Raw genomic sequence first — 20,395 nt, forward strand, 5'->3', positions numbered from 1 at the left:
AAGATTCTTGGTATGGAGATTGAGAGAGATAGATCTGCAGGTAAACTTTTCTTGACTCAAAGATCTTTTGTTGAGAAAGTTCTGGAGCGTTTTGGAATGAAGAACGCTAAACCTGTAAGTACTCCATTAGCTACTCATTTTAGATTGTCTGCTGATATGTCACCACAGTCGGATAGAGATATTGAGTATATGTCACATGTTCCTTATTCTAGTGCTGTTGGTAGTTTGATGTATGCTATGGTGTGTACCCGTCCTGACATTGCACATGCTGTTAGTGTTGTGAGCCGGTATATGGCTAATCCTGGCAAACAACACTGGCAAGCTGTCAAGTGGATTCTAAGGTACTTGAGAGGCACTACTAACACTTGTTTAGAGTTTGGTGGAAGTAAGGAGGGTGTACGTGGATATGTTGATGTAGATTTTGCTGGGGACCTTGATAGAAGGAGGTCCACTACTGGTTATGTATTTACTCTTGGAGATACTTCTATCAGTTGGAAGTCTGTTTTGCAAGCAACAGTTGCACTATCAACTACAGAAGCTGAATATATGGCTATAGCTGAAGCGGTGAAAGAAGCTATTTGGTTAAGGGCGTTGATAGGTGAGTTGAGCTCTGAGCAGGAGAGTACGGTTATCAATTGTGATAGTCAGAGTGCTATCTATCTCACTAAGGATCAGATGTTTCACGAGAGGACAAAACATATAGATGTTCGGTATCATTTTGTACGTGATGTTATTGCTCGTGGAGATATTGTTGTCAGCAAGGTGAGTACTCATGATAATCCTGCTGACATGATGACCAAGGCACTTCCAGTAGCCAAGTTTGAGCATTGCTTGAACTTGGTTGGTGTTTGTTGTTGAGCTTTGCCTTTAGGGGCTTTTGTGGAAGAGGATGGCAACTTTTATCGAAGATTGGAGTTTTGTATGTTTTTCATTCCTTATATGGAATTCGTGTCAAGGTGGAGATTGTTAGAGTTTGTGACCCGAATTCTTGTTGACCCGACCCGAAAAGCTCGCGGTGCGACCCATTTGGTGAAACTAAATTTTGGAGAAAAATTTGGGGCTCTGTGGTGGAAGCGGAGGTCTTGGGCCGATAGGTCCGAGACCGTACAAATCTTTCGCTATTGGATTTGCTTCTCCCTGCCCGTGGTTTTTCCCGTCAAGGGTTTCCACGTAAACTGTGTGTTTGTTCTTCGCTTTCTTTGTTTCCGTTGCTATTTGTTTTTCTCCCAATTACGTAACACTATTATATCCACAGAATAGTTAGATAACTATTAGTTCTATATGTACGTCTTTGAAACTTTTGCTTTATTAGTCTTTGTTTAAAAGCTCGTCCAAAAGCCTAAATCATTTCTAGCTAGAGAAATGTCCAAAAAGTTTCAAAAGCTATTTTGGAATCGTTAAGGCTAAAAGTACGTAGCATTTTAGAAGCATGCTTATAAACATATATGTAAGATCTAGTAATTTGCAAGGCATATATGTATAGATATAAGGTCCAGCTAGTTGAAAGGCATACATATATGCACGCAAAAACTCATTTTCATTTTTCTATTATTTCAAAATAAATAAATAAAAATAAAATGATACCGTTCTCAAAACTCAACTTTGTCAGAACTTATGAAAAATTGATTTTATTCCTTTTCCAATCGATTCTTTATGCATATATATATTGTTACGGAATTGGGAGAAAAATAAATAGCAACGGAAACAAAGAAAACGAAGAACAAACACAGGACTTACGTGGAAACCCTTGACGGGAAAAAACCACGGGCAGGGAGAAGCAAATCCAATATCGAAAGATTGGTATAAAGGTGAGAAAAACTGCGCTATACCCTAAAACCCCAATTACAGCCGCAAAACCCCAAAAGAATAAGAAATATATATACGGAAGAAACCCTAAAATTGAACAGGTCCGTACCCGACGGGGGTGCGGCCCGAGACCGTAGCCCACCACTGAGCCCCAAATTTTTCTCCAAAATTAGTTTCACCAAATGGGTCGCACCGCGAGCTTTTCGGGTCGGGTCATCAAGAATTCGGATCACTAACTCTAACATATATATATATATATATATTGTTAGTAATTACTTAATTCAGACTAATTAATTATGTCATAAGATTATATATCTCTGATCTATCTTTAATTACTTCTATTTCCAAAGACAATGAGTTGAGCATGATAAGGAAAAGTGTTCATGGAGGAACACCCCCGAGCCCATCTCCACCTCCAACTACGACTCCATCAACAATAATTTTTATTACTCCTCGTGATTCAGTTGTGAATTATAAACTGATGGTCCGGTTGATTGAAACAAATGACGTTGCTCATGATCATGATCGATATTACAAAGGCGAGTCATCATGCAAAACAGCACCCAAGCCAAGTCCACCTCCGCCTCCACGGAAAAGACCACCCATTACTCCAGTTTTATCATCGCCTTCCAATATGTATATTGCTTCCTCTTAATGTTGAAATTCATATAATTAAAGTAAAAGTAAGGGGGTGCAAGAATAGAATAATTCCATGATTTTCTCCGTGTTTTTGTACTTCTTCAGGGTTTGATATTTATACAAATATAACACTACTTTGATAAGAAGAAAAAACTTATACCTATCGTTTAAACACCCTTACATTTAGCCTTACCAAGCGAAGTCCACCTCCGCCTCTTTGGAGAGTACCATCCCCTAATCCAGTTTCGTAATTATAGTCTCCTAATATGTGTATAGCTTCCTCTATATATAACACAATGACTTGAAGATGAGCAGATTTGATCATTTACAACAGTTAGATTATTATATATCATATCAAATCTATCACATTAATACATATAATCCAATGGTTCTAAATAATTGAACTTATTATACCCTCAACTTAAAAATAGTTGGTTTTGCTAAGTAAACCACTTACACTTATGGTTAAAGGTCATGTTTTATAAATGATTAAAAAAGAAAAAAAAATTAAAAGTTGGGAATATCCTCAATAAAAGAAAAAAAAACTTAAAAGTTGATATTATTCTCAATTGAATATCATTCTATAATATAGATATACTTGATTGTTATGTTGTTAGAAATTTCTAAATCAAAATAAAACATTTTCACATGTAAAGATTTTTTATCCATTTTCATTTCAGTATTTCAAATTTACGATCTTTTATGTATAGATGTGAATGATTTATCAATTGAATCCAACTTATTTAACTATGATTAATTCAATTGGAAATTAATTTTATCAATTATTGTGTTTTATTTTTTTCAATTTCAGTCAGCTTGATGAGATATATTCATTGATTCTCACATGTGAGACCAAAAAGGAAAAGTTAAAGATTTATCCCAAAAAAAAAAAAAAAAAGTTAAAGCAAACGAATCAACCTTCAATAACAGTGATTAGGAGGTTATGTCTTATAAATAATAAAAGAGAAAAAAATTTAAAAGTTGAGAATATCCTCAATAAAAGAAAAAAGTTAAAAGTCAACATTTTCAATTGAATACCATTGTGTATATATATATATATATATATATATATAAATGCCCGAAAAATATGCTGTCAGAAATTTCTAAATCAAAATGAAACACTTCCACATGTAAGGATTTATGATCTCTTCCCACCTCAATGTCTTAAATCTATAATCCTTCATATGTAAATATGAGTGATTTATTAAACAGCCAAACTCACTTAACTATGATAATTCAATTCGAAATTAGTTTTATCAATTATTGTTTTTTATTTTTTCAATTATACTTACCTTGATGGGATATATATCCGTTGATTCTCATGTGTGAAGACCAAAAAGGAAAAGTAAAAGATTTATCAAAAGAAAATAAAAAAAGGAAAAGTTAAAGCAAACGAATCCACTTTCAATAACAGTGAACTTTCTCTTTTGGCTCGACTTTTAAATTAAAGAGAGGGCTGGGTAATTTTTTTCTTTTTTGGCTAAATAACTGGTTTTCATTAGAAACGCCAAAAGTGGCGCCCTACTCAAGCAGAGCCCAAGAGGCTTCTTTCTTGGTTCAAACAAGTCAGAAACTCGGGGGAAATACAAAAAGGGTCCTAGGAACCAGAAATACACATCTCGGCTCCCCATTGACAGTTTGACACACAACATGGGCTACTTTTATTAGACTACTAGGTTAATGTGTAACAGTGTAGTTATATGTGTGTGTGTATATATATATATATATATACTCACACCTCCCAAAACAATTACTTTATATAAGATAAAGTAAAAATTTTTTATTTATTAGTGTTAATTAATAAACATAATTTTTAATAAATAATATAAAATCACATGTATATTTATTGGAAATTATTAGTTTAAAATATTTTTTGGATTGAAGATGATAATCAAAAATTTATTTTCAAAATATTTATTTGTTGATCCACATTGGCATTGTATTTAATTTTTAAAATTACATAACTAATATTATGGAGGAATAAAATCAAAATTAAAAAGCAATATTTTTTTTTAATTTACCAAAAACAAAAGCTCATTTCAATCAATACAATTTTAGTAGAGAAATATCAATTCCATAAGAAAATAATGAAAGTATGTAATACTGAAATTTAAATAAAATATATATATAACTTAATTAGTTGCTGTTTTAAAAAAAAAAAAAAAATCATTGCTGTCTTGTGTGATGTGTGCTATTGAGAGGTCAAAACGAGCCAAAAAAAAAGGCTAAAAAAGGAAAGACAAGGTAAATATAAAACCATAGATTTTAACCTTGCAAAGATATAAAATTATAAACTACCGATTTTAACTTTTTTTATATGCCATTGAAATCAAAATTAAAAAGTTAATTATATAATTTTAGAAAAACCTAAAAGTTTTAGGCAATTACAACATAATGCTTTATATATATATATATATATGTATGTATATATATAGCTTGTCCATAAAATTAAATATATAAAAAGCCATACTGTATTAGTGTGATTTCCAAATCATTGGTTAGAAATTCTGTATTTAATAAAAATGAAATACTTATTTTATCTTTGGCATACAATCATAAAAAGAAACAAAAAAAAAAGGTAAACAGCAGTTTTTTATCGTTTTAAACAATAAAATATGATCAAATCAAAATGATCTGAAGAGTACTTCTCATTTATGTTATATTATATTATAGACTAAAGATATGTTATATATAATATTCAAAGCTTTGAAAAAAACTTTTGTTTTGTTTTATTTTTTTTTTGTAAGGAAAAACATATTATCTTAATAATAATAATAATTATTATTATTATTATTATTTATTTCTTTGCTTTCACACTCGCGAATCAAAACCACATCTCTCACATGCTTTGACCGCTTAAAAACCTTTTCTGTTTCTCTCTCTCTCTCTCTCTCTCTCTCTCTCTCTAATGGCTAATGGCTACCCACACTGATCTTTTTGAGTGCGAACGGTAAGTAGAAAGAGAAAAAAAACAAAAAAGGCTCGAGAGAGAGAGAGAGAGAGAGAGAGACCAACCCATGCCCCTTTCTTTTCTTTTCCTTTTATTCTATGTCTCTCATTTTTTACTTTCTTTCTTCTCTACCTTCTCTTCCACAAAAACAAACCCTAATACACAGATATAGTAAAAGAAAAGGAAGGAAAAAGAAAGCCCTCCCCTTAAGAGGGTTTTGGTTTTTAGCTTTCATTTCTTTTAAATTTTCTATCTCTGCAAAACCCCATCAAAGAACTTCATGATCCGTGGGTTTTTTATTCTCATATCTTTCATGCTCAAAGACAAATCCAAAAGCAATCCAAACACTACTGTCCTCGTTGTTGTAGATCAGTGAAGCCTTTAAAGACCCCATGGGTTTTGGTACTTTCTGAAGAAAAAAGCAAAAAAGGGTAAATTTGGATATATAAAATTGTAAAATAAAAAAATAAAAAAAAGGGGAAAAGAAAATGCAAAACGCACGAGAAGAAGCCATTTTTTACCCTTTAAACAGTAAAACATGACCGAAACTGGGAGCACTTCTCATTTATATTATAGCCTATAGGACTTAGGTTTGGCCCACGTGCGTTGCACGTGTATTCTGATACATTTATATCATAAGCTATAGGACTTAGGTTTGGCCCACGTGCGTTGCACATGTACTACTATTTAGTAGAGTTAAATACGAAAGAATAAACCGTTATTAAACAATAATCTTTGACTTGGAAGAGAGAACTAAGTTTTAAAATAAACATATAAATCATAATAATTTTTTATTCATATTCTTCTATTAAATTTGTTTACAAGATATAGAAAAATTGGAAATGTAGTTAAACAATACACAGCCATTTGCAGAGCAACCATTGTAACACCCCGTCCCGAACCATGTCGGAATTTTTACACGTTAATCGAGGTTGACTGTTGACCGTTGACCAAAGGGGTCAAAAGTTGACTTTTTGACTCGGTTGGAATTCTAGGTTGACTGAGGTACCGTTACGGAGTACACGTTGGCACAAGTTCGTAGACTGGTAGCACGTCGAAAACGGAGCTACGATTTGAAAGTTATGAGCAAAACAAGTTGAGGTCCAAACTGTCCAAGGGGTGCCAGAGTTGACTTTTTATTCATGCAAGGTTGAGCGTTGACTCATGCATAGTTGTGAAGTGCTCATTGATATGAGTTCGTAGACTAGCGGCACGTCCGATTTGGACATGTGGTTTGAAAGTTATGGACATGTAGAGTTTTTCAAATATCGTATTATTTTAATATTATTTTTTTTAAACGCGTAACGAGGTGTCACGTGTGACTTAATGAAGGTGACCATGTGTCACCATAGTGAAATGCCACATGTCAGCCATGTTTAAAAATCAAATTATTTTTATTATTATTTTAAATAATAATAATATTATTATTTAATTATTTTTATATATTTTATTTTATTTATTTTTTTCTTTTCCTTTCCTTTTTCTTTTCTTTTTCTTTTTCTTTCTTTTCCCCACGGGGGAAAACACCTGTTTTTTTTTTCTTTCTTTTCCTTTTCTTTTCTTTTTTTTTTTTCCCTTCTTCTTCCCCGAGCCGACGAAAACAGATAAAACGCACAGTTTTTTTTTCTCCCACCGACCGTCCCTCTCTCTCACCATGTTTAACTTTTCCGGCCACCCATTCACTACACGCGCCGGCCACCGTCCAAGCCCACACGCCGGCGAGCTCACCAGCCAAATTTGGCTGCCGGCAGGCCAGCGACGCGCCCAGATCGGGCCGGCGAAGTCGCGGCGACTGGTTAACTTTTTCCGGCGATTTTGCCGTATTCCGGCCAGCCCAGTCCGAATTAAGCCTCCTCTCCCCCTATTTTGAGTCCTCTGAGTTCAAATATGGCCTCCAATCCCAAAAATTCGAAGCGGTTTGCGAGATACGAGGAATTGAAAACCGGCCGAAGCTTTCCGGCCAAATTCCGGCCACCTCCGGCGGAATTGGGGTCGATGGAGACCGGATTTGTAATCCTCGTCGCTCAAGCTTCGATTCGGTACATCATTCACCTATTTTGGTTAACGTTTGTGTTTGACCCCCCGAGTACCGGGTATTATTTACCCGATTAAAATATTAATTTATTTGACTGTCTGTGAATTTTGTTCTAGGAGCACGGGTGAGTCATGGAATTGATCCCATAGTGGATCGTGGTTTAATTGCGTGCTCCAGGTGAGTGACCCACCTTCAAATTAATTTTGGGAGTTTAATTGGTGAATATATTATGTGTGATTTAAATATTTGGAATTTAATTTCTATGTGCCAAATATTTATTCGATTTATTGTGGAATTAATTGTGAATTTATTGGATTTAAGAAAAGGTGCATTTTACAAATTTATGCCATATGAAATTATTTTATGGATTTGAGAATTTTGGAATTCTTGTGGTTTTAACATTAAATCGGGCATGATTTGATTTTCAAATATTTCAAGGAAAATATTTGCTTATGTTGGTGATTTCAATTTTTATAAAATATGCCCATGGAATATTATGAGATTTAATTATTATATTTCGAGAAATTATTTATGCTATTGGGAAAATGTGAATATTTGAATTGGTGGATTTGGGAGTTGGTGGATTTGAAAATCATGGAATTTATGGTATTGATTATAAAGAAATTGTGGAGAATTTCCCGGGTTCAAGCGGATGGAATATACCCGCTGTGTTTATGCAAAGGTGTGAGTTTTGTTATATAAATTCAATATGCAGATTTTATGATTTTTAGATGCACTGTGTACGTACTGGTGTTCTGTTTATATGTGATATGGTTAGTGTGCACACGGTTATGATTAGCGCGCAGGTGGATGTGAGTAGCGTGCAGGTGATATTATGAGGTTGTCCTGTGGTTGCCATCGGATGAGGGTGGCCACCCCCCATGGCCGGGACACCAGGTTAGCAGCGGCGCAGTGGGACGCCACGCGACCGTATGCCGGTTTCTCTCTATAACCTCCTGTCTGGCGGTACCTCGGGACGCTGGGTACTGTTGGTGCCACTGGTATATAGTGGGTGCATCAAATGATTTTCAGAACTGGGTTTTAAAAAATAAAATGTTTTAAAGCTGTATTGGAATTTAAAATATAATTATTACTGTTTTGGTATTTATCTGATGTCTTGGTTTTCGAGGAATACAATTAAGGGGTTTTGTGAAAAGGTTTTAAAAGTGGAACTTTTCCAACTGAGAGAATTGTAAGGGTTTTGAGAAAAATTATTATTTCCAATTAATTATTATTTATCTACATTATTACTGTGATATTATATTGTATAGTAGATAGGGTCACTCACTGAGATGATTAGCATCTCACACTCTTAAATTCCGTTCCCCTAGGTCCAGGTTGGAGACGTTGACCGTCCGGGGCGAACCCAACGTCTTAGTTCGTTGCCGAAGGTTCAAGAAGTTTTTCTTCCCTTTTTCCTCTCGACCTTGTATTACTTCTTATCTGTCATTTTATAAATTCCACATTTAATTGTATAATGCTCTGTATACTATATTAGACGTGTAGTTGTTATTTATGCACTGGGTTGCTGCTGTTTTTATTTTTGAAGTGCTGAAAATTGTGGAATCAATTTGTAGTTGTGGGAGGAATAAGGGGATGAACTTAGGAGTGTGTTTTCAGTGCAGGTAAATTTTTGGTTAGTCCTACCCTTAGGGGAGGTGCTGCCGGATTTTCCGTTGGAAGGTTCGATGGTATTTTCCTGGGATCAGGGCTTGTCTAAGGTTCCGGGGAAGGAATTCTGGACGAGTCCTGACAACCATCCTCTAGCTATAAAAATAACAAGACAATATTCCAATGCTTTACTATGGGTCTGTAAAGTTACAGCTGTTTAAATTTTTCATAAGAAAGCACAATGTGTCTTCGAATATTTTTGTATATATCTCTTTTCATTATTTCTTTCCTACTAAACAAATACATGCAACAATAATGAAATAAAATTATAAAACATAGCATTAAATACATAATAAGAGCATGATGTTATCGTTCATATATTCTTTTAAATGATCCGAACATTATCAATAAAAGGAGAATTTGATCCACTTTAAAACTGGACAAATATGATAAAAATAAAGGTATATAAAAAGCATAAACTTCAATATCTTCATTCTATGCCTCCTTCCCCTTATGCTTCCTTCCCCTTCTTGTCTGTTTTACCATCAGAAGTATTTTTTAACAAATAAGTCAGATATGGGTACAGATAATTTACTGTGTTTACCCCACCTTGTTCTACTACTACCTTCTCTTTCTTACACAACCCTCCATTAAATATCTCTCTATCTTGGTTTTTCGTGTTCCGCTTCAACTTTTCTTAAATCCTGTTATTTCTCTCCCTCTCTTTCTCTCTCTCACATTCCAAGAACACCCAGCTAAAGTCCTTGAGAAAGAGGGCGAAGAAGGAACAAACAAAGAAAAAAAAAAAAAAAGAGCTTCATTTAAGCACTTTGAGATCTGTGTTTTGTGAATTTAGTGTTAGGTTGCAGTTTTTTCTTCTATTTTTCTGCTTCTCCTGCGATTTTCTTGAGGTAAGGATATTTTTATAGACTGGGTTTTGGTTGTTTTGTTAGTGGGTTGGAGATCTAGAAGTGAAAAAAACAAAAAAAAAAAAAGGTAGTAGATTAAGTAAAGTAAAGCTCGCACTAGGGTTGAATCTTTGTGTGTATGTTCCAAGAACTCTAGAGGATTCACCTCCTTCTTCCATTGATTCAGCTGAGAGATTGTCCTGATGCTGCTCTGCTTTCGCCGGTTAACTGGGCTATGGGTTTGTCTAGGCCCACTATGCCAATCCCATCTTCACAGGGCTTGAAGCTCTCTAAAAGTGTAAGCAAATCATCCAAGTTTTTTTTTTTTTTTTTTGGACTTTTTTTTATTTGGGGTGGGGATGGGGATTCGGTGAGAAGCTGGAACAGAGAATAGAGAGAAAGAGAAAGAGAAAGGGATAGGGAGCTTCTTCAAAGACAAAGAGATACAAGGTTTCATAAATTGAGTGAAAAAATAAAAAAAATACAAATGAAGCTGACTTAGCTGTAGCCGTGAGGAATGAAGTAAGAGTTGGTGCATTCTTCTTGGATGGCCGTTCTTCCTCCTCCTCTTTGTTTCTGTTGCTTCTTAACATCTTCATCACTGTATCCGAGTTTAACTCTGATAATTTCTTGAAGTTTCAGCTTCACACCTTAAGAAGTAAATCAAAATAATCCCAAAGTATACATTTTCCATCATAAGAATCAATGCAACCCATATCCTAGAACATTTTGTCCTTAACTTTGCAGAATCCTTCCCATACGCAAATACGCCTTCTCTGCAAAACATTTTACCCTCTAACACTACACCAATATTTTCTATCATAGTTACATATCTACCAGTACAGATTGTCCCGTGACACATGGAAAACAAATTGGCAAAACGTATGTAGGAGCGTCATTTTTGACCCAAAATAAACAGTAAAAAATGACCAAAAGCCACTTCTCTTCTCGTTTATAGTATAGACAAAAGATATATATTTGAAGATTTGCTATTTTATCACTGGATGATAAACACAAATTGATCATCAATAGAACCAATGTTGATTTGGAATATTAAATGGTTGTATTTAATGTTTATATTATTTTTTAACTAATAATCTTATATAGGAAAATGAATCCCCTATTAATAGCCTATTAAATTAACACGTTAGCATACATAATCCATTGGTAATTGACCACCAACAGTGATAGCATTTTTCATATATTTGACTGCTCAAAGTAGAAATTTTGTAAAGTGTAGATTTTGTATGAAATACCACGGAGGTATTCAATCCCAACTTACTCTGCTTGGACCTTGACTCTATAATATCTAACGTTTTATTGGTTAACTGGAACTTAGTGGGCAGTACTTTTCGATGAGCAGTAAACCAAAACAACATCTTTTGGTTTAAGGAAATATCTGTACGTAAGAATTGTTCCGCATGCCAATAGTTGATAAGGTCTCATAATGTTTATATGGTGAATATTTCACTGTCTCAAAACTATTACTTATGACTACAGATAATTTGAAATTTCACACTTTTTCTTTTTTCTTTTTTTTTTTTCTTTTTTTTTCTGTTTCTTGATTTTGATTTTTCATCTTTTTGTTTTCGTTATCCATACATTATGGCGAACATGCATGACATAATTGCATATAATGTTATGGGATGGGATACTTAAACATAGAGTATATAAGTAGAAATTTATTTCCAAAAACAGATTTCAAACTCTATTAGGAAACAAAAAACAGATTTTCCACTGTTCCACACCTCGTTCGATTTGATGTTACTGTTCCCTTTTCGATATGTTCCCGGACGAAAACCGAGTTGGGTTAACATTTCCTCGCAATTTTTCCACCTATTACTCACCTAGTTAACAGAATCACTTTCTGTTAGATATTTTTTGACAGATTACCAAAGCCTCCAGTTTTAATCAACTTGTACTGCTCAAATAATTTTTTTAAAAGCAGAGAAAATAAATAAATAAGTTTTTTTATAACCAAAAAAAAAAAAAAAATCCACTTTCGTGGCTGGGATTTTGAGAAGGAAATTGGTTATCTCATAGCATCCCAAGAGATTTCCATTTAATAATTATCAAAATTCAAAATGATTATGTTAAAAATAAAAATAAAAGAACAAAATAATTAAAAAAAATTCTGATAAAAAACCCAAATAAAAAAGAAACATAATAATAAATATTTATTGAAAAAATAAAAATATAAAAAATATTATTGAAAAAGATTTTAAAATTTTTTAAATATAAATATATTTTTATTATATAAAAAATATTCTTTATTTTTAAAGAATCCATTTGATGCTCTCGCCAGTTTCATTTCCTTCCACGCTCAGCCCGCAATATTTTAGTTCCAAGGGCCATATGAGAGTGTCACAATGGGCCCTCTATCAGCCCGTTCCTAGTTTGGTCCGAATATAATTTTATTGAAAAACAAATATTTGTTTAATTCTGGAGGGATAGGATTATGAGCGAAAATTGAAACATGAAGAAGAAAAAGCAGCAGAAGGCCAAGAGAGAAGCGAAAGGGTCAGCAGCATCAGTATGTGCTGCAGAGGCGTTTGGTATCCATCTGATCTGCGGGCTTGGATTGGCAGTCGCCTTCTGGGCGGCTCGTAATTTTTACTCCATCAATCTCATCTCAAATCCTTCTCTCACCCTCCGTCTGATCTGGGTACTTTTTTTTTTTTTTTTTTTTTCCTTTGACTTCATTCCTGTTTACCCTCCCTTCCATTTCTTTAAGAATTTTTTTTTTGTATTTATTTATTTATTTCTCAATTTTAAGGTGATTGAGTGTCCGATTGTGATCCTTCTTTACAGTCATTATCGACGGAACCGTCAAAAATGCTCCGTAAGTTTCCGCTTTTCTTGTTCTGTTTGGTTGGTGGAGATGTGGAGAGGAAAATCTGCAATTAATTTTTTTTTTTAAATATATATTTTTGAAATAGTTTTAAATTTTCGTTTTCCCAGCAACTGAAAAAATTTTAATCGTCTATTTTCTTACGGTTACTGATAATTTTTTTTTTTTTTTTTTTTGGGTGGTTTGATGTCACTCTTAAGTACTTGAAAGCCGTTGGGCGTGGCTTAATGGGACTCCCCGTTGGTTAGTTCACACCTTCACTCTTTCTTCTACTCTGCTTTATAGATTTTTATTGTTGTTTTTTATTTCTTATTTACATGTCTTTGCAAATTTATCTCTCTCTGCTCTCTCTCTCTCTCTCTCTCTCTCTCTCTATATATATATATATATATATGTATATTTTGTATTGCACGGTATATGTTCGATAGAAAGTCTAAACTTTCCATGTTACCTCCCTTTAGGTTTTAAATTGATTTGTTAAAAAATTATTATTGAAATGAGAAAAAAGAGAGAAAGGTAGAGAAATTTGAGCTTTTGCTGCTAATACTATATAATTCTGTTTTAGATATTCATGAAAGAGTTGCATGCTTGAAGATTCAATATTGCATGTGAAATTTGCTGCATTTTTTTGTCATGGACTGCTTCGGTGCTTCATGATTATCGAAACTTGCATGGAAACTTCTTATAGGGGACTAAATCTTATGGTATGCTAAGTTTCCACTCTTTCGTTTTGCAATGTGTTAATAGAGTATAATAATTTGTTTGCCTTGTAACCTGTAGGGGCTCTGGTAAATGCTTTCGGAGCAATAGCATTGGGTGCGCCTGTTGGCATCAAGTATGTGAATTGAGGGCTAATTTTTCATTATCATGCTTCTGAAAATTCAAGCCGCAGTTGAGATGAATGGGAATACATTCCTGCTTGTATATAATCCACTTTCCTTTCTGGATCACTACCTTTGTATGCGTTTACGATACATTTGATGTAAGCTTAGTGAAGTGATCATGGTGGGTAACATTTTCTTTTATGATGGACTCATGTAAGTTTTGAAATGGCCATTCAATCTCAACTGTGACTAATGTTTTCAGAAGCATAACCGAAAATGTATTTCGCTCATCTATGATAAAACAAATATCATAGTTTTTGCTGTTACTTCTAGTTTTTTATAAAGTTGTCTTTATATTACAAGCATGTTATAATTTTGCCTTTCTCTTTCGGATACAGGTATTTACCAAAGACCATTAATTGGTCTCTTATGATGTCACTGTTCACCGTAAGTATCCAAGAGTTAACTTACCTGCTCTACTATATTTATAGTTTGGATTTTCAGAATATTTTGGAAAACAAGTTCTACAATTTTCAAGAAATCTCAGTTTCCCTGTGTTGGCTATGCTATGCCTCTTATTCATTTTACAACTTACGTTCTGGCAGGTTGTGCCTGCCACTTCTGTTTTTGGTTCGTCATGGGCAGATTGGCAACGCATATTTGCCCATACAAAGTAAGTCCCCTACCATTTCTTTCTTTTTTGTTGTCTTGTCCAGTCATGACGAATGCTTAAAGGTTTCGTCTTCTATTGGTATATGGGTTATATCTCCTTCACAATAAAAAACTCAATTTCACTTTAGGAATTGTGATACCATTATTGTGTCCACAAAGTGCTGACTTAATAGAAGTACATTTACTTGCAGGCCAATTGAACCTATAGATTATATGATTTGTATACCTGCACATGGAGCTATTATTGGAGCTTGGTTTGGGGCTTGGCCAATGCCACTTGACTGGGAAAGGCCGTGGCAGGTATATATATACATATATATATATATATATATATTTTTTTTTTTTTCCTTTTTGTTCCTAATTACAAGTTTTGTATCCCAGTTAATTTTGTATCTTTATGTGAAACTTCTTCATTCTCTTATTTGCTGCTAGTGATGCATTTCCACGATTATGCAGGAATGGCCTATATGTGTGACTTATGGAGTCATTGCTGGATACCTGGTTGCAATGGTGGCATCATCTGGCTTTGTACTGTTGCGCGGTACATCACAACGTGTCAAAGGAGATTAACGAGCAGGATGCCTTATTTGTATTATTTCAATTGACAAGTTCATATGTACCCTTTTGTCATTTTCTTTTCCTTCATTTAACAATTTTTTTTTTTTTTTTTGGGGGGGGGGGGGGGGGCGGCATGTATTGGAATTGGAACATTGTTCACTGTCTTGAGTCTTCATTCAGTGAATATACCTTCTTGCTCCACAATTTTTTAGTGTGTTATCGATTTATATTTCCTTCCAAAGAAGGCAATATGCTTATAATTATTGTGGCTACTCTATATTCTCATTTCTCACCCAACCTTTATGTCCTTTTTTTTTTTTTTTTTTTTTTTTAATGCCCTTTTGCCCTGTGAAATGCTTATCGTCGTTTTATCAATACTTTTTATGTTTACGAAATCTATACTTGTAACCATCCAGCCGAGTCGAAACTACCAAGTCGGGAAGTGGGGACCGCACGTGCATATGGGCTTCCTTCCTGTGGTCCTGCGCTGCTGGAAAATTGTTTGCGTTTATAGCACGCCACGTACGTACCCTCACGGCTATTTTCGTCATTACATCTACGAAAGTAGGTTCATAAATGGTGCGGAATTTACGGATACGCCCTTGAACGGGGAATGGCGTGGCGTGCGACGATAGGTAAACCGAAGGTGACATTCTAGCGTTAGCGCCTCCTAGTCAGCAAAGACCTCAGGCGGCAAAGGGATCCCAAGGGGCTCACACGTGGGGCCTTGGTCAGACTTTGGAGCCGAAGTGGATCCCACACCGAACCCTTTAAAATCTCACGCACAGCCCTAAAAGCGCCAAAAACCCCAAATTCTTCCACACTTCTTTATCTCTCTCTCTCTCTCTCTCTCTCGCTCAGCACCCCCCACTGGTAAGAATCTTTTCGAAAATTTACAATTCCTTCTCCGTTCATCTTTGTTTCGATTATTTTCTCAGCAGTTGTTGAATCGTTTTGATTAATTGATTTTGAAAATTACTTTCTTTATTTGCAATTTGAAATCTAGATTCTTGTGTTTTTCACTCAGTCTACATTTTATTTTCTTTTTTTTTTTTTTTCGTATGATATTTATATGTATTCCATTTCATGTCTGGATAGTTCGAGGCTTCGGTTATTATCTGCATCAATCTGCCTTTTCCTGATTGTTTGGATTCTCCAATATTTGTATCACGTTAGGATTTTTTTATTTTTTATTTTTATTTTTTTGGCCATTGGGATGATTATATTCTTCGTTGATCGTTTTGAAATATTGTGCTGTACTTGTATCTTATGGACTTTATTGGGTTTTGGGTATTTGAAATGGGTTTTATTATGCTGGTCATCTTTCTTGGGATTTTAGCCATGTTTATCTAATGCTGAGGCAATGCGCTAGTTTAAAAATCTTAAAGCTGTGAATCTTCAAGATCGTGAATAATATGAAATTTTAATTGATATTGTAATTTCTTTATTTATGTCTCCATCTTTATCCAAGTTTCTCTTCTCTGTATATGTTAGTGACTTTCTGACATTATTATTCAGAGCGTTCAAATGATGGCAAATGACAATTTCAAGCATGAAGATAAGCCACCTGGCTCTTCTTCCCCACTTCAATGGAGTGAACTTGGATTCCCTTTTATAAGGAACGAATCTTTTAACTCTTCTGGAGTTGTCAATGCTGCTGGGGCTAATAATCCCACTTGCTCATCAATACCATTTTCCCCTCTTCCTTCTGGTGAGATAGGCTTAACACCTCAATATTACAGAACAGGAATGCCACCTACTAGTGTTAATTTGATCACTGATGTTACTCATTTCAATCAATCTTCCAATCCAAATTATGTCCACGAAGCTTTATATGGGAACGATAACAATCCAGATACTGATGTTTCTCATTTCAGTCAATCTTACAATCCAAAGTATGTCCACGAAGCTTTGTATGGGAAAGATAACAATCCAGATATTGCTTTTCCACGATTGGAAGGGGATATGACTCCATTGTATCAATACCACACTCCCAGTTTTCCTGTGGCTGCTAGTAATGTGATAAATGCTGCCTCCCATGTCAATAGTCCTCAGACTCCACATTTGAATAATCAAATTTTTACAATGAGAGGTAATTCAGCTCCAAACTTACAGATGGTTATGCAGAATAGAGAAGTAAACAGTAGTCATGTTGGCAGGCCTTGGATACTTAGAAATGTTGCAAACTCTGGTGGTATCACACCTGTGTCATGCCATACCCTAGATAATGATGAAATTGGGATGAATATTAATACCATGATTAGTGCAGCTCGATCCAGTTATCCAGAAGAACTCGATGGGAGTTTCCTAACCCTTGGAATTGGAAGTAATACAGAGGCTATATCTAATTCTAATTTTTCTGGAAGAAATGTTGGAGGTAGTAATGAGAGGGCTATCCTTCCTCAACCAAATACCTTCCATGGTCAAATTCTTAACCAAGGTTCTTTGAATCCTGGTCTTAACATGGCTGGTTTTCAAAACAACGTGGATGGATGTTACATGCTACCAGGCAATGAAGATGATTGGTACTTTCCTAACGATGATCAAAAAGGTGTATATGGTATCGATTCAGGATCAATTTGTAACCCATCTTGTATTATACAAATGCCACACGTTGATGAGCCACGTCACTATTCTATGGCAAGCAACAAAAACCTAGGTCTTGGAAATGGAGGAAACAAAAGTACGGGATTTGCAGGTCCAGATCCCATTAATGTCTTTAAAGGTTACTCAACTTTGTCTTCGGTACCAATAGAAGGCAATCAAGTTGGGCTTCCTGATTCTAGACAGAGTCAGGCAATTGGATTGCCATTAACCTCTTCACCATGTAGGAAGAGTTCTCGACAAGTGTATGACCAGCCACAAAATCATTCCATGGTTTCTCCTCCTATTGGGGTCACAGGAAGCACTTCTCTGAAGGATCAGCTTGGTGAGTATTGTATACTTCATTGCCCCTCTTATCTCCTTGTATTGTTATCAGCGTCTGTGTAAGCATGGAATAACTTTAATGTTTTAAAGTTTCTTTTAGATTGATATTTGTTGCATTGGTACAGCAGGATGAAGGACGAATGCTTGTGAATTTTTCTTTTTTAGTTTAACTTTTGAAGTTAATGGGAAAGGTTTGTATAATTGCTATATAAAAAAACATGTTCATGGAATTGGTGGAGCTGACAAAGGATGAAAAAATAGATGAGTTCTAGGAAAAGATATAATCAGAAATGATCATTAGGTTGGTAACAATTGAGAATTGAATGTATAGGTTGACAGGAGAATTGGTTAGCTAAATGTAATAATGAAGATTTCTGCTATATTATATACTGCTAATGAAAAAATAATGAAGAACCTAGAATTTCTGCTATATATATTATATACTGCTAATTATCATTAACATGGTTTCATTTGTTTAGTGATATATATATATATATATATATATATATTTTTTTTTAATGCATTAAAAACCGAACATAATGAAGGATGGGCTAAAATGATGTTGGCAACACTGATGATCAGTAATTTTAAGCCTTTTTTTTTTTTTTGTCCCCTATCATCTTTTAGATGTTAGCTGATATAGGTTTCTTTTTCTTCCTCCTTTTTTCTTCTTTGGATCTGAAAAAGTTGGAAAACTAGTATTTTGTCCTGGACACATCATTGCTTGCTTCGCAGATCACTGAGCAAGTCATCTTATTTATTAATATGGGTAACTTTGTAATGCATTTGGATGACTGCTTGCAGGTAGTTCTAGTCGACCTCAAGTTATTGTTCCTTCTCGATCTTCTAGGAACCCTGTTGGAGCTGTGACATCTGGTAGTTACTGTGCAAAACTATTTGCATGCTGAATGTGAGTTCTGTATACTCATGCAATTGTTGTTATGGCTTTCTGATTTTCAGGACAAGAAATTCTGGGTGCAAAGGTGACTAGGACTTCTCAGACATCTAATGCTTTTACTGGATCCTCTCTTAAGAGGGGTTCATTACAACCTTCTCTTGCGACTTATCGGGGCCATCCTAAAAAAACTAGGACTCCTGCTTCATCCTTCCCAATTATGTCCCCGAGTCCTACATCCCTCCCAAATATTTCTGAGACTGCTCTCACAGCCATAGCCCCTGCTGCTTTATCTCTCCCACACCATTCCCAAAGTGATATATCACTCCCAGACCCACCTCAGACTGCCTCAGTTCTCCCACCCCAACCTCAGACTGCATCACCATTCCCACCACAGCCCTCGAATTCTCCACCACTCCCATCCCAACCTTGGAACTCCCCACCACTCCCACCCCATTCCTGGAAATCCCGTCCACTTGTACCCCAGCCTCTGGCCACTTCATCTTGCCCACCTCAAGCCCGGACTGCTCCAACAAAACGACTCCAACAACGGACTGCTTCTCCTCGCCCACCCCTACAGACCTCATCACGGACTGCTCCAGCTGTTCATATAAAATGGCAAGGTATTCTTTAATCTTGTTTACATTTAGCTTTCGTTTCATTAAGATTTGTCTTATATTATCAGAAAGCCCACTAATTTTATGTTTTACCATTTTCTCTATTTTTGTGATATGGTTTTTTATTTGATTATATTGACAATCTGATCTCTGTGCTCTGGCTATTATTCTATATATTGCTTGGGAATATATGTTTATAGGTTGGTTTATGGATTCTAACTCCATGTCTTGTTGTCCCCCACTTTTTGCTGATCCAACATCCTTTGTTAACCCTTATTGCACGTTGACATAGATAGTTTTTCGAGGCTGATCATGTCTAGAAAATCACTTTCCTGATAACTTTGTTGATAGGCTTAGCTAGATACCTGCAATGCTGGGTTGCAGCCTTGCAGCTAAAGTCACTAAAGCTTATAATTCCTATGAGAAATGTGTATTTTTAAGTGGTGTATGTTTGTATTGATGACTTTCCTCTTACAGGTTTCAATCATGCCCCTCAACCAGTTGGGCAGAAATGTTTCTTATGCAAGAGGGATCTTTCATATACAGCAGAAGGCCCTGTTTACATCCCCACTGTTCCACCGCCTGTTGCCATTCTACCATGTCGGCACACCTTTCACGATCATTGCTTGCAGCTCATCACCCCTCAGGACCAAGTTAAAAATCCTCCATGCATTCCTTGTGCCATGGGTGAGAGTTAAATCCAGCTATGCCTGCTCATTATGCAAATTCGTAAACTTGATTTTTGATATCCAAATTTTGTCAGTTTTAGTTAAGAATGAAGAAGGGGGAAAAGTAATGAAATTCGTAGAACATTCAGTGAATGATGAAGGTGAAATTTGTTAATTGTATATATGGCTGGGAAGGTGATTTTACATAGGCTGTCAAAAAAAAGTGTATATAGTAGTAAACACTCATTTTGATCAAAATGATATGCCTCTCTTCTGGAAAAGTTCATAATCAAAGTTGCTACTTATCTTCGTGGTATCATTATCACTAAATGCTATCCAGTACATGATCATAATCAGAAACTTACATTGCAAAACGCAGATTATCAATAAAAAGATACTTGTGATTCCAACACAAAAAAATGACTTGGGAAAA

At 35.1% G+C, this 20,395-nt stretch overlaps 2 protein-coding genes across 2 annotated transcripts; both read left to right on the forward strand.

Moving 5' to 3' along the window:
• Nucleotides 1-12,272: 12,272 nt before the first annotated feature.
• On the forward strand, nt 12,273-15,117 carry LOC112489370 (PIGF/3-ketodihydrosphingosine reductase fusion protein). Its single transcript, XM_048480127.2, has 8 exons — nt 12,273-12,614; nt 12,726-12,791; nt 13,001-13,043; nt 13,581-13,635; nt 14,023-14,071; nt 14,230-14,297; nt 14,488-14,596; nt 14,753-15,117. The coding sequence occupies exons 1-8, from the start codon at nt 12,426-12,428 to the stop codon at nt 14,864-14,866; spliced, it is 693 nt and encodes a 230-aa protein (XP_048336084.1). The 5' UTR covers nt 12,273-12,425; the 3' UTR covers nt 14,867-15,117.
• Nucleotides 15,118-15,239: 122 nt separating this feature from the next.
• On the forward strand, nt 15,240-20,292 carry LOC107405895 (uncharacterized). The gene is made up of 5 exons (XM_016012988.4): nt 15,240-15,727; nt 16,373-17,783; nt 18,587-18,658; nt 18,743-19,300; nt 19,772-20,292. Exons 2-5 carry the CDS (start codon nt 16,382-16,384, stop codon nt 19,990-19,992), a joined length of 2,253 nt encoding a protein of 750 aa, XP_015868474.1. The 5' UTR covers nt 15,240-15,727; nt 16,373-16,381; the 3' UTR covers nt 19,993-20,292.
• Nucleotides 20,293-20,395: the final 103 nt, after the last annotated feature.

This window comes from Ziziphus jujuba, chromosome 1, assembly GCF_031755915.1.
Source record: "Ziziphus jujuba cultivar Dongzao chromosome 1, ASM3175591v1".
Classification (NCBI taxonomy): Eukaryota; Viridiplantae; Streptophyta; class Magnoliopsida; order Rosales; family Rhamnaceae; genus Ziziphus; species Ziziphus jujuba.

Bases quoted from the DNA above. Each gene is read 5' to 3' on its own strand.
- LOC112489370 (XM_048480127.2), top strand. From the start codon at position 12,426: ATGAAGAAGAAAAAGCAGCAGAAGGCCAAGAGAGAAGCGAAAGGGTCA. The intron at 12,615-12,725 runs GTACTTTTTTTT...CTCAATTTTAAG, and splicing joins TCACCCTCCGTCTGATCTGG to GTGATTGAGTGTCCGATTGT. The intron at 14,298-14,487 runs GTAAGTCCCCTA...ATTTACTTGCAG, and splicing joins CGCATATTTGCCCATACAAA to GCCAATTGAACCTATAGATT.
- LOC107405895 (XM_016012988.4), top strand. From the start codon at position 16,382: ATGATGGCAAATGACAATTTCAAGCATGAAGATAAGCCACCTGGCTCT. The intron at 18,659-18,742 runs GTAGTTACTGTG...TCTGATTTTCAG, and splicing joins TGTTGGAGCTGTGACATCTG to GACAAGAAATTCTGGGTGCA. The intron at 19,301-19,771 runs GTATTCTTTAAT...TTCCTCTTACAG, and splicing joins TGTTCATATAAAATGGCAAG to GTTTCAATCATGCCCCTCAA.